This window comes from Pleurodeles waltl, chromosome 2_1 (genome assembly GCF_031143425.1).
Source record: "Pleurodeles waltl isolate 20211129_DDA chromosome 2_1, aPleWal1.hap1.20221129, whole genome shotgun sequence".
Classification (NCBI taxonomy): Eukaryota; Metazoa; Chordata; class Amphibia; order Caudata; family Salamandridae; genus Pleurodeles; species Pleurodeles waltl.
The window spans coordinates 640411617-640424560 of NC_090438.1; the positions used below are offsets into that span (position 1 = coordinate 640411617).

Genomic DNA, 12944 nt, shown 5'->3' on the forward strand with positions numbered 1-12944 from the left:
AAACAGGGACATTGGCCATAATCGCTACATAAGGTACCACTTTCAGGGGGTGATGCAAGAAATCACTTGGGAGAAAAGGGGATTCCAATAATGTTTGCGTTATGTGCTCCCTCTCTGGGGGTTTTGTGACAGGACAGGGCACCCTATCTGAGGAATCCTATTAAATAGGAATTTCTACCTGTGGTTGCCTTGTGAAAGCAGGTTGTAAAGATAGTTGTGTTCTACTTGTAGAAATTGTAGTTGGATAAAGTATACCAGACACTTGTTCAGAAACATTTAATTCCCCTGACTGTAAGGACTTTATTAGGTCGACACCGGTCTCAAGATTGCACTCGACCTTTCTCAAACGGTCCGAAAGGGAATCAAATGATGACTTGACAAAGAGTTTCAGGGCGTTGATTGATTCATGGATGTTTGCAATAAGTTTTAAGATAGTTTCAACTGTTTTTGTTGTCTGCCTTCTTATTAACTTAGCTGGGTCATTTTTCTTTTCAGGCAGAGGTATCCTGTTGTTAGAAACTTTGTCCTCTCTGTGTTCCAAAGGCTTTCTTGGGCACTTGGGTGGAGGCAAGGAGTTGTCAGAGACTTATATTACATCCGAGGTGTATTGAACGCATCCGTTTTTGTCTTTACAGTTTTTCTGACTCTGTTATCACCACGCAAGTGTCTGGGTCCATATTGGTGTGACCAGTCTGTGTTGCAGGGGTCACTAAAGGGGCCGATGTAATATTGTCAGATGACAGCAGATTTTCTTCAACACATGAGATTTGCTTGTCAATCACCCCCATTGCTCCTGAAATGTATTTTAATATGGAAGTACGATCTTTTAAGGTGGGTGAAGAGTTCGAAATTGTGTGCTTTCTCTTGCCCATCTTTCCAGGGGCTAAATATGTCATTTTTGAAAGAGGAATGTTGTATATTCGACAATATACTTTTGTGCTTATACAAATAAAGTGCGAGTGAAATGATTCACGGGCTGGAGGATCTGGGCAAATTGCCTGTCCCAAAAATTCTTCTTCATTGCTCTCCTGTTAAATTATCATTATACAAATATTATAGAAATAAAGTGTACCTTAACTGTCGCTAGGATCATAGGGCCACTGAAGAAGTGGGAGACTGTCAGTCTTACCTGGAAGGTTTCTACATGCAGGAGAGAAGCACACCCTCATTAGAGTGGCTCATAAGCTACACTTTGGCATTCCTTTATTTCATCTGGTAAGCTTAGAGGGGTGGCCCAGCCCAGCCTTCTCTGAGCTCTGACAGGGGTGGACGGGCCTGCCCTTGGCCCGGGCTTTACCCGGGCGCGTCCCATGCGTGCCCCGCACTGCAGTGATCTTTAATGCACTTTATAGTGCTCAGCGGTTGACTCCTCCCCCTGCCGGCTGCAAGGACTTCTAATCTGTGTGGTCCCTTAACTGGCCACACTCGAAGTGCGCGTCCCATGCAGCGGTGATCTTCAATGCACTTTACGGACCTCCGCCGTTGAATCCTCCCCCTGCTGAGTGCAAGGGCTTCTGGTCTTTGTGTTCCCTTAACTGGCCACACTCGATGTGCACGTCCCACGCTGCGGTGATCTTTAATGTGCTTTATGGCGATCCGCGGTTGTCTCCTCCCCCTGTCGACTGCAAGGGCTTTTGGTCTTTGTGGTCCCTTAACTGGCTACACTCGATGTGCATGTCAATCAAGACTACAAAGAGTCCAGAATGCAGCAGCAAGACTCCCCCGACACAGGCAAATCTCCTCCCACCTCCGAGAACTACACTGGCTCCCAGTCAACAAATACATCACTTACAAACTCCTGATCCACACCTTCAAGCCACCGCACAACATAGGACTGGCATGCCTCAACCACCGCCTCACCTACGTACCCAACAGACATCTCAGTTCCTCCCAGCTCGCCCTTGCAGCCATCCCCAAGATCTGAAAAAGTACAGCAGGAGGAAGATCCTTCTACTACCTAGCAGTCCGGACATGGAACACACTACCCCTCAAGCTCAGGCAGACCGTATCACTGAAACAGTTCAGGAAGGACCTCAAGATCTGGCTCTTCAACTAAGCAGCATACCGACATCCAGCGCCTTGAGACCCTATGGGTGATTAGCCGGGCTTTACAAATCCATGATTGATTAATTGACATAAGCATGGTAATTGTTGGGGCTCAGGGCTGAATAGTGCACAGAGGTATTAGGGAAATTTGAGGGCTCAGGTATCGTTAGTCTATTGAGGTAGCAAGGGTTTTTTTCTTTCAGAGATTTGAGATGAATATTGCATAGGTATAGTAAGGACTTAAAGTACTTATGTATAGGTAGTTTAGAACATTCTATATCAATTAAAACATTGATTAAAAATATAAAATGTAACACATGTAGTAATATTAATTATAAATAATTAGAACACATTTTAACAATGTATAAGTTAAATATATAAAGATATATACATAGATTAATTTAAAATATAAATAAATGAATTTTAACTGTACCACATTTTTTAAAATTAATTTAGACCACAGGCATGAGGTTTCGACTGGGTAAGTATAGTTAAGACCATGTTTTCACAGGGACCCGAAGCCATCTGCAAATAGGACTCGATACCCATACTTGTTTGTATGATGGCACATTGTTTCGTGGGTTTGTTCAATTAATTTACTTCTCTAAGCACCTGTAGTCTAAAAGAAAAAAAAATTGCTTTTGACACATACCTTGTATTCTTACATACAGAAGGGTTTTGAAACAGAGAAAGACAGCTAACTTCTTTAAATTCTCTTGACGTATAATAACTATAGAATTGTCAGACATTTGTCACAGGTTAAACATTTGTTAATAATTGAATGACTAAGAATAGCACGGGGCTGGACCAAATAGATACAGACAACATTATGGGGCCAAGTTTAATAAGATCCTGTAAATGAATAAGGCCAAGTCCCTTGTAACATATGTAATGTGATTTACAATGTGGGATGGAGAGATGATGTTGACAAAAGTGGTTATTTTCCACTTGTTGTGAAGAGGAGCTTACATAACCCTCAAACCCTATCTTTGTGATCTGCAGTAGGTGTGCACTGTGACTTACATATTTCTAATAGTGGGGTAAAGGGTTTATCACCTAGTGGTGAAGATAAACAAAACACCCATTTCTTCCTTAAACATTTATTGACAATCAGAGATTTTAGGCCACCCCAAAAATGGAAGTTAGAAACCTTTGTAGTGGACCCTATTTAGGAGTTTAGCTTAGCCTTTGGCTTGCAGGCCTGTGCCCCTTTCACCTAGTGACTTTTAAATCTACTTAGCTTTCTCTCTTTTAGCACGTTTATTTAATTATTTCTTCCGCTATGTGTATAGTTACGAAGATGTTTTAGTGTCACTTTATCAGTGCCTCTCTGTAAAGGCGTCACTATCAGCATCAAAGATAAATGAAATACTTAGGTATTCACATCATATACTTTCCCACTTTCGTGTGACAGTAACATAATGTACCTTTTCAGGGATTTGTTTATATAATTGCCTCCCCAAGCATGCCATCTTATCTATTGTTTGGGAAGATACCTGCGTCAGGGGTCCTACCAGATCTGTATAAATACATCTCACACAGACAGATAATCAGAGGGATTTCTACCACATGCCATCAACGCTATCTATGCTACACATCGCCTTGATGCAGACCCTGCCACGGAGTCTGATCTAGAGACCTCATTCCAAGGTAACGCTGGTTGTGAGGCTCTTCTCATTGACATGGTACTGGCAAATTAGGTTTAACACATCTAGCTCTCTTTAGGTTAGGTTCATCATGCTAGGGTGTTGGGGTTTATTTCACACCTCCTTTACATCATACTTTATTGCAAGATGGTGGAGGTCTTTGTATTCATGACTCTAGTTTTTACCATTCTGTTTCTTGCATTGTTCATTATCCTAATCATTGCACCCCATGCATTTTACAGTAGATTGTAGTCTTGGTAATAAAACCTATTGAACCTTCACTGCATCGCCTTCATTGCCTGTGTGTATGAATGAGACATGTTGCCCATGTGAGAAAAGGTTAATCTCCCTTTAACCACGACTCCCCTGAGATGTCGCACTCTTGAGTCCATGTGTAAAGGCTGCCACAAATCACCTTTTACTGTTTGGGTTTTTGGTGAGGTACTGCTTGTGAGCCTGGAGGGTTGGGCCGAGAGTTGCGACTTGTTGTAGGATTGGCCTAGTCACCTACAAATAAAAGTGTTGTCATCCCTAAACCAGCAGTCTTGCCTAGAGCAAGAATCTAACTACGACACCTTCCCTAACCTATTATTATCTATAGTGAAAGTATGCAGATTAGGAAAATAGGGCATTATATGAGACTTGGAGAAATTGGTGTCAAGATCTAAGCTGATCATTAAGAGCAAAAGCAACCACCAAACTCCTTAATGCCTTGGTAATACGGGCCAATAGGACCACATTGTCTCCATATAAGAGACGGGGTGGGTTTACCATTCACCACAGAGACAGCAACGCATGTACTAACCAGATGCTTATTCGTTTTGATTATATATAAAATAAATAAAAGTGAGGCAACTATAAAGCTTTGGCAAACACCTCTTTCTAAAATAAAAGAATCAGATAACTCCCCATTAGGTCCAAATTGTACCTTATTGGTAAAAGTGCGATGCAAATTAAAAAGAAAATTAACCTAAGCTCTATCAAGACCCATTTCTAATAAAAAGCCACTACTTTGATTGGTTAATCCTGTCAAAGGTGTTGGATAAATCCATGAAAGTCAGGTACAGTGGGCATCACCTGGCAATGATGTACTTCTGTAATAAGAGTACGACTAAGACATTGCTCCACTGTGCCTAGTTCTTCTCTAAAACCATACTGAGAGGGGCTTAAAAAAATTGTTTTTATTACCCATTCCCTAATATGTTAAAAACGACCTACTTATAAGTCTAAGTGACGAATCAATGAATAAGGGAAACTGGTCTGTATCGCTGCAGTTCCAATCTGTTGCCCTTCTTAAAGACAGGAACTATAATGGATGCTGACCAGGACTCGGGACACAAATTATTAAAAATGTTTGAGGGGCGCACACATTTATATTCTACTTTAAAAGGCTTATGGATATCCTGTTTGGACATGGAGCCTTACCAAAGGAACTCTGACGGATGTCCTAAAGGACCTCATGATAATCAAAAATTAATTTTGAACCAGTTGTGTTAGACTGTAAGGGGTGTCTAAAAGAAGGGAGGTGTTTTCAGTAAGGCTGTAAATTGCCTTAAAATGTAAGACCCAGTAGACATCTGCAATGTGAATGCTTAGCGTAGATAGGACACTGTCACTGATTCTAATTGAATTAACTATCTTCCAGAAACATTGGGATTGTTCCTTTGCAAGGCCTCGTTTATGCGCTTCCATAGTATTTAAATCTCTGTGTTTCTCCTTTTTAAAATGGAGTTATATTGCACTCGTCAAGCTGTACCCGACTGCAACTCTCGTGTTTTGTTTGGCGCAAACGCCTGGTGGGAAGGGAGCGAGAAGCATCAAAGCAGCCCTGGGAAGGTGCTGAAGGAGGAGCTCGAGGCTTAAGAAGAGCTCTCTTAGTACAACGGCACAAATAAATTAAAGCCTCCCTTGCTTGCCTAGTCTGCAGTATCTGATGAATCACAAAAAGCCCGAAAATAGTTTTTTACAAAGAATGAAGAGCGAGAAAGGGAGATTCCCCACTAACCTTAGCCGGGGAGAGAAACAATTGGGAAACTCAGCCGTTTTACAAGAAATGGTTTGAGGGGCAAAAAAAAAAAAAGTCGAAGGATTATATTCCTTGTCATTAACCTCCAGAATATCACTGCTCAGTTAATATTTCATGAGGCATCGGGAAATAACAATATATCAATGGTTGAATCGCAAACCCGACCAAAATAAATTGGTATTTTAGTAGCTTGGCAGAGAACTCCGCATTAATGTTGGTTAGATCACCAGCAAAGAAATAATTGCCTAGTTCACCCCCTGTGGTCTGAGTGGTCCCAAGAAGCTGTCACATGTTAGTAATTGTCTAAGATAGAGATATCGAATATTCTTACAGTCAGTTTGGTGTTAAAGATGCCGCAAAGTATCAAATTAGACTTTCGTGAGCAAAAATTATTGCGGGAAGGCAATTCATCAATACAGTCACACAAAGTTTGAAAGTTAAGATTATTGAAACAACGAAATCGTTATTATAAAAAATAACTAAATGGAAATAAAAATCGTTCCTGTTACTCCCCATAAACGTTGAAAATACCCTAGTGGAGGTTAAGTTTGAACCAGGTCGAGAGGCCTCTCCTAGCTCAACCTGAGCTAGAGGGGATGGGCCGGGGGTGGAATAGAGTATAAAACCATCGCTGAGCACTAGAGTACCAGCCCAAGTTTCCTGTAAAAGAACCGTATCAAACCGATTAATCAAAGAAATCCATTCAAGCTGCTTTAATATTGACGGTGTCCCTGTTAAATTCCATCTGATAAGATTAACAGAATTAAAATAGACCTTTGGCTAATAATGACAAGTTGTCGAGAGGGCATCACATTGTTTGTGCCCCTGGCCTCACAAAGACTTCTGACAAGCCTCAGTAGACCTCCTAGAGGACCTAGAGTCATTTCTCTTCGGGGTTGGGAGCCATGATTTCTAGTGGGACCTCCCCCATCTCTTGTGAGTATACCAATTAGACTGTCTTCTACCCTGGTGTTTTGCAGCAGATGTGAACCCCACCTCTCCAGGGTTGACCCATATTAGACTATTACTACTTGTTCTGCATGGAAAGCTGCACGTTTCTACATTTCCTTTCCAAAACTCCTAGGAGTACATCCCAGAGCACTGGTGCATCTCATACTCCACTTATTCTAAATTACAAGCCCTTTTAAACAACAATGTTGTTGCATTACCCAGTTGTCCAATTGCAACGATATTAAACTAACTTTATACAAACGTATCTCATACATCTTTCTTAATTCCAGCATTCTTAAGCAGAGTGACAAGTTCACAACAAAATACTTGGAGCAACCTGAACCCCACACACAACACCAGCTTACTCTCCACATACAGTACTCACTAAAACCACAATCTTACACCACCAAATAATCGAGTACAGCATTCTATACTGTTTTTGTCGTTGAGGATTCATGTCATTTTTGCAATCTGAACAGAAATTGCAGCTGCAGCATATTTTTTTTTTGTTTTGAATAGATTTAGGTAAGATTAATCCTTTATTCACCTTCTGTCATTAGTATGGCATCTGTTGAAATTATACCAAGCAGCAATAGCGTGGATGTTGCAGTAAAGCGTAAGCTGTGCAGTAAAGCTAAAGCTGACATGAGGACCGTTCCACAGGGAGTTATACATTTTTGCTAACTTTTTGAATATCTTGTACCTAATCAATGTTAACATTCAGTGTCCTGTTTCTGATGTTATCTTTGTACCTTGTTCATGCAGGAATGCCAAGAACCCATTCACCGAGATTACAACACTTGATCAGTGGTGGAACTGGAGCTTTACAAGTCTGCTAGAGGGACTTTACTGGGACACCTGGTATAACAAAGCAGCAGCGAAGGCTCAGGTACAGCTGGTTCTTACATTCTCATATCCAATGTGCGCAGGCAGTAGCAGGGTGTTAGCACTAGCATTTAGCTTAGGGGACCCAGGACATTATTAGACTTTGACACAGGTCAAGAAAGAGGCAGACACGGTAGAAAGAAGGACACAGACAAAGACTGCAAAACAGTGAGAGAGGGGAAAAAGGGGGGTTAAAAAAGAACCTGCAATAGTGAGATAAAAGGTGCAGGGCGGTGGGAGAAAGAAGCAGAAGGTTCACTAAAGACAAGGCAGCTTGGTATTGGGTTGTGGTTTCGTAAAATGAGCCTTGGGCCCCTGAACTTGTTTTTATGTATTATTTTATTTATTAAAAAAAAAGCAATGGCAATTCCATCCGCTGTCAAATAATGAAGGTCTAAATATACATGTGTAAATGTTATACTTTAAGGCATCTGAATAAAAGGCATTTTTGGAGATGGGGGTCTAGGACTAAGGGGGTCATTCCGACCCCGGCGGTCCGATGCGGGAGCACCGCCAACAGGCTGGCGGTGCCCTGCAGGGCATTCTGACCGCGGCGGTTTGGCCGCGGTCAGAAGAGGAAAACCGGCGGTCTCCCGCCGGTTTTCCGCTGCCCTGGCAATCCCCCATGGCGGCGCAGCTTGCTGCGCCGCCATGGGGGATTCCGACCCCCTCACCGCCATCCTGTTCCTGGCGGCTCCGACCGCCAGGAACAGGATGGCGGTGAGGGGTGTCGTGGGGCCCCTGGGGGCCCCTGAAGTGCCCATGCCAATGGCATGGGCACTTCAGGGGCCCCCGTAAGAGGGCCCCACTTTGTATTTCAGTGTCTGTTTTGCAGACACTGAAATACGCGACGGGTGCCACTGCACCCGTCGCACATACCCACTCCGCCGGCTCCATTCGGAGCCGGCTTCCTCGTGGGGAGGGGTTTCCCGCTGGGCTGGCGGGCGGCCTTCTGGCGGTCGCCCGCCAGCCCAGCGGGAAAGCCAGAATGGCCTCTGCGGTCTTTCGACCGCGGAGCAGCCATATGGCGGCTCCCTCCAGGCGGGCAGCTCCCGCCGCCCGCGGGGGTCAGAATGACCCCCTAAGTGTCTTACTTTGACCGGCTTTTAACCTCGTGGGATTTTAAGTAACTGTGTAGTTAGTTGTTTACTGATCTGTAACAAACACATTTATTTCAGAGATTATTGGTTCTTTGTGTTTCTTATACAAAATCACTTCTTGTGCATCGCATTCCCCTTCTGAACTCCAAAATGATCACAGACATGAGTGACGGATGAACTCGTAGTGTCAGAGATGAGTAGAATCAGTCCTGCAGAAAGGTAATTCTCTGAGGAAAAGAGAACTGCTGGACACAGAAATGTGGAAACGGGACAGAAACTTTAAAAATAGTTTAGTTTTAATTTTATAAAGAATGGTGATTATTAAAGGTAGTCCTGGTGCTCAAAATAATGCAGCAAAGACATACTTCCATGTGTAAGCAAAACTACACATGGAAGTATATGTTTTAAGAGCTGGCAGTACCGCATATGGTCAGCTTCTGGACAAATTGCAAATGACAGGTTACTCTAGTGCTGGGCAGTGACAACTGAGATGCATATGTGGAATCTCATACATTGACCAAGAGAGCCTCTGAAGAACGAAGTTTTCTAGAAAGTTGCCAGCCATGTGTGGTGGGTTGGATATTAAATCATCCTTGTCAAAAGTGTAGCAATACTCATTGAATGCTGGAAACGTTTTCAATTAATTATAGTAGGTTTATCACAACCCATCGATCTGCAGCAGCTGCTCCATGAACTAGCATACAAGATACCTAAAAACATAAGCACTCTCATGGAGTGCCTCACAAAAAAGAAAAAAAAAGTTTCTGGGATGCGAGCACTTGTGGAAAAATACAAGGAGCCATTTAGAGATGTGGTAAAGAGGTGATGCATTTATTCCACACGAAGGGACAGATACATGCTTGATGGCCTAAAACTAGTAAAGCCAGCAAATTGAAAACTAGCTAATGTGAGTTACAAAACACAAAGCCAACGGTACGCAATTGGTAAATGCATTTCTAGGTAAGCGTTCATCGTGTCCCCAATATGTCTTTGCAACCAGACAGCTGTTCTTTCTTTTACGCTTTGACCTAAAATAGATGCCTTCCAGCATTTAGCAGAATGCATTGTTCGCTAAAAAAATGGGACATGTAAACATATTCGCAAATATATTTATCAAAAATCCAGATCTATTTTAATAAAGAGACAGCTAAGTTGTATGAACATATGTTAGGATCAAATCATATTCCCTTTGTCATGCTGTAAAAAGAAACCTGCTGTCAGACAGTTCTTCCACTACACCTTTCTCCTCCTTCCGAAAACTAAAGAGCTGTACTGCAAAACAGTTATTTCCACTGCTCTCCACTTTATTCTTAGAACAAAGGTAATTTTAACGATGCTTCTGTGATCCTCCAAATACCAAATCAAAACGCAATAATTGAAAACTTATTTTCTATAATGAAAGCATTGTTGGAAATTTAAGAATGTTCTTCGTAGCAGACCATTACAGAACCTTGAGGTACAAATGCATGTTGAAGATGTTGTTTTTGGTCATACCCTGTGATGCTGGGTAAGAGAGGATGGGTTGGTAGACATAACACTTTAAAAAGTTCTGGGGCACCAGCATGCAGCTCAGCTGTTAGTGTCCAAATTAAAATGCATGTGGAAACGTTAGCAAACCCAGAGCTCCGAACGTACAAATAAATAAGGAAGGCTGTTCAACATAGAAGATAGCGTAATCTGGAGGATGTTTGTAGGTATGTCCCCATTACTAATATGCAAGCTGTGTGTGTATATATATTTATTTATTTTAACCAGTGACAGTCACCACTGGGAAGTTATAGTTAGGACCAGTTTCCATAGGAACAATATTTTGGGGTTTTCTTTCCAAAAAAAAGGTCTCATCCTCCTCTGCTCTTTCCTGGAAAGTTTTGGTGTAATCCGCCATGCGGGAGCAAGAAAAAGGAGGGGGTCCCAAAAAGCCCAAAATACATTTTCATTTTCCCCATTAATTGTTCCATAGGCAAATTGAACAATGATACGACAAAAACTGCTGAATGTAATTATACTAAATTTGGCAGAAAGCTAGATCTTGGTCCAGAACGCATGCTTTTTGTGATTTGGTATAAATTTGTTCAGTAGATTTTGAGAAACTAAGCTTCAACAGCTTTATGTATTTCATGCCACAGAGGATCCGCAGATGAGACAGTTCTCAAGATCTGATTTTCTGCCACCATGTCAAGAACGAGCTGGCTGCAGCCATCGTAAGACTCTGGACTCAATTCCTTGTCCTAGAAAATACATTTGTGAAAGATATAAGGGGGCAGAGTAGAGATATCCTGCCCCCTCAGGCATGCTGTGGGGGTGGGGGGGGGGGGCTGAAGGTTACATAGGGACCACCTCCTGGCCCAAAGCATGTTTATAATAAAAAAAAGATTGCTGCAAATTTGCACTGGATCTGTGATTCAATAGGAAAATCGTTAAAAATAAAATGAAATTACAGGCCCTTGTGTTTAAAAAATATATAAATCTACTGGGGGAGCCAGGGCCTAGGAGGATTAGGGTGCGGCTCAAAAGATTTTAAATGAGAGGTGTGCATACTTGAGATAACTATAACTGGTGAATTTCTGTGGTTTTGTTTGTGTAAAAGGGTATGTTATGACTGTTGTTTTCATCTAACTATAGCAACCCTTTAACTTTGTTTTTCCAGCAATATATATATATATATTTATATTTATATTTATATATATATATATATATATATCAGCCAAAGGTAATCCTGTGTTCCTTCCAGCGCTCGCCTATCGAGGTTGGTGCTCAGTTAATGGGCACAGGACCCATTTTTAATCCACTCCAAAAAAAAAATATATATAAATCAAAGTCTGGCACTCCTTACAAAAATAATGGCCTTCATTTATTCCAAAAATACATAAAGCAGAAACATAGGGCAACGCGTTTCAACCTTCACGGTCTTCTTCCTTGGCCCTTCTCGCAATGCATATCTAACAAAAGGAATGCTTTATGTATTTTTGGAATAAATGAAGGCCATTATTTTTGTAAGGAGTGCCAGACTTTGATTTATATATATATTTTTTGGAGTGGATATATATATATATATGTATATATATATATATATATATATGCACATACATATAACCTACTGGATGTCACCAGTTGGTAGTTATAATTAGAACCTAGTTTCCATAGGGAAAGCTTTTTTGCTTTGCCAATAACTTTGGTGCTGTTGGACTAATCTTCCAAAATTTTCAAAATGAGTGTGCTACTCAGTTCTGCTGCTGTCTGGAAAGTTCTAATGTGATTCATCAAACAGGGGCAAGAAAAAAGAAGGCTCAAAACACTTTTTCTCCATGCAATTTCCCAATGTGACTTTGAACACAACTACTGCCTAAGCTGGTAGAAGAAATTACTCCAAATTTGGCAGAAAGGTAGCTCTTAGGCCAGAAAGAGACCTTTTTGTTAATAAGTGTAACTCCATTGAGGAGTTTTTGAGATATTAAAGGAAAAAGAAATATATATATCTAGGGATGCAGACCCTCTGTGAATCCAACAGTTCCCCTGCTGATATGATTGGCTGCAAACACTTCAACCAGGAAATGTTGGCAGCCATTTTGTGACTTGGAGTCAGCCAAGAACTAAAATTAAAGGAAAAAAATAAAGAAAATGGGGCAGAGTAGGAATACCCTGAACCCTAGACCTGGTGCTGGGGTTCCACGAGCGACCCCGCTTGGGCCCAAAAACCTTTTTTTTTTTTTTCCACAGTGAAATTCACAGAGGATCCGCAAATCTGTGCAATCTTTTTTATTATAAAAAAGAGTGGTCTCCTTCTCTTCTTCCTCTATCAACCTCTACGTGGGCCAAGTCCTGGGGACATATATATTTATAAGAAATGGAGAGGGCCAGTTTGGGCCCTGGGGACCCCCCCCCCCCAGGGCTTGCATTGTAAATGAGAGGGGGGGTATGCAGACCCCCCTCCTGCATTTAAAAATAATACTAATAATTTCCCCGGGCATAGTGTAAGTAAAAGGGGGGGGGCTCCTGGGCCATATTCTGCCCTGGGGACCACCACATCCCCGGGGTGTGGCCAATATAAAAGTAGTGGAGGGGCTGTGTGGTCCTCTTCCTGGGCCATTTCTGTCCCTGGGGACCACCACCTCCCTGTGGCGGGCCCATGAAAGAATAAAAAAAATAAGAGGGAGGCCATGCAGCCTTCCTTCTGGAGCCATTAATGGACCACCACCCCGCAGGGCCAGCTCCCTATCTCCTGAGGTGCCCACCCTCGGAAAAATAGCAGTTAGCTGTCGCTGGGCAGAGTTTTCATCTTTTTTCCTGCCT

The 12944-nt window shown here is 42.0% G+C and overlaps 1 protein-coding gene across 1 annotated transcript in view; it reads left to right on the forward strand.

Annotated features, from left to right (window-relative positions):
• Positions 1–12944, forward strand: part of PKD1L1 (polycystin 1 like 1, transient receptor potential channel interacting) — a 1079023-nt gene that overhangs the window by 876546 nt on the left and 189533 nt on the right. The window contains exon 54 of the mRNA XM_069216140.1: positions 7435–7558. Coding sequence (XP_069072241.1) covers positions 7435–7558 — 124 coding nt within the window. The remainder of the gene's footprint in view (positions 1–7434; positions 7559–12944) is intronic.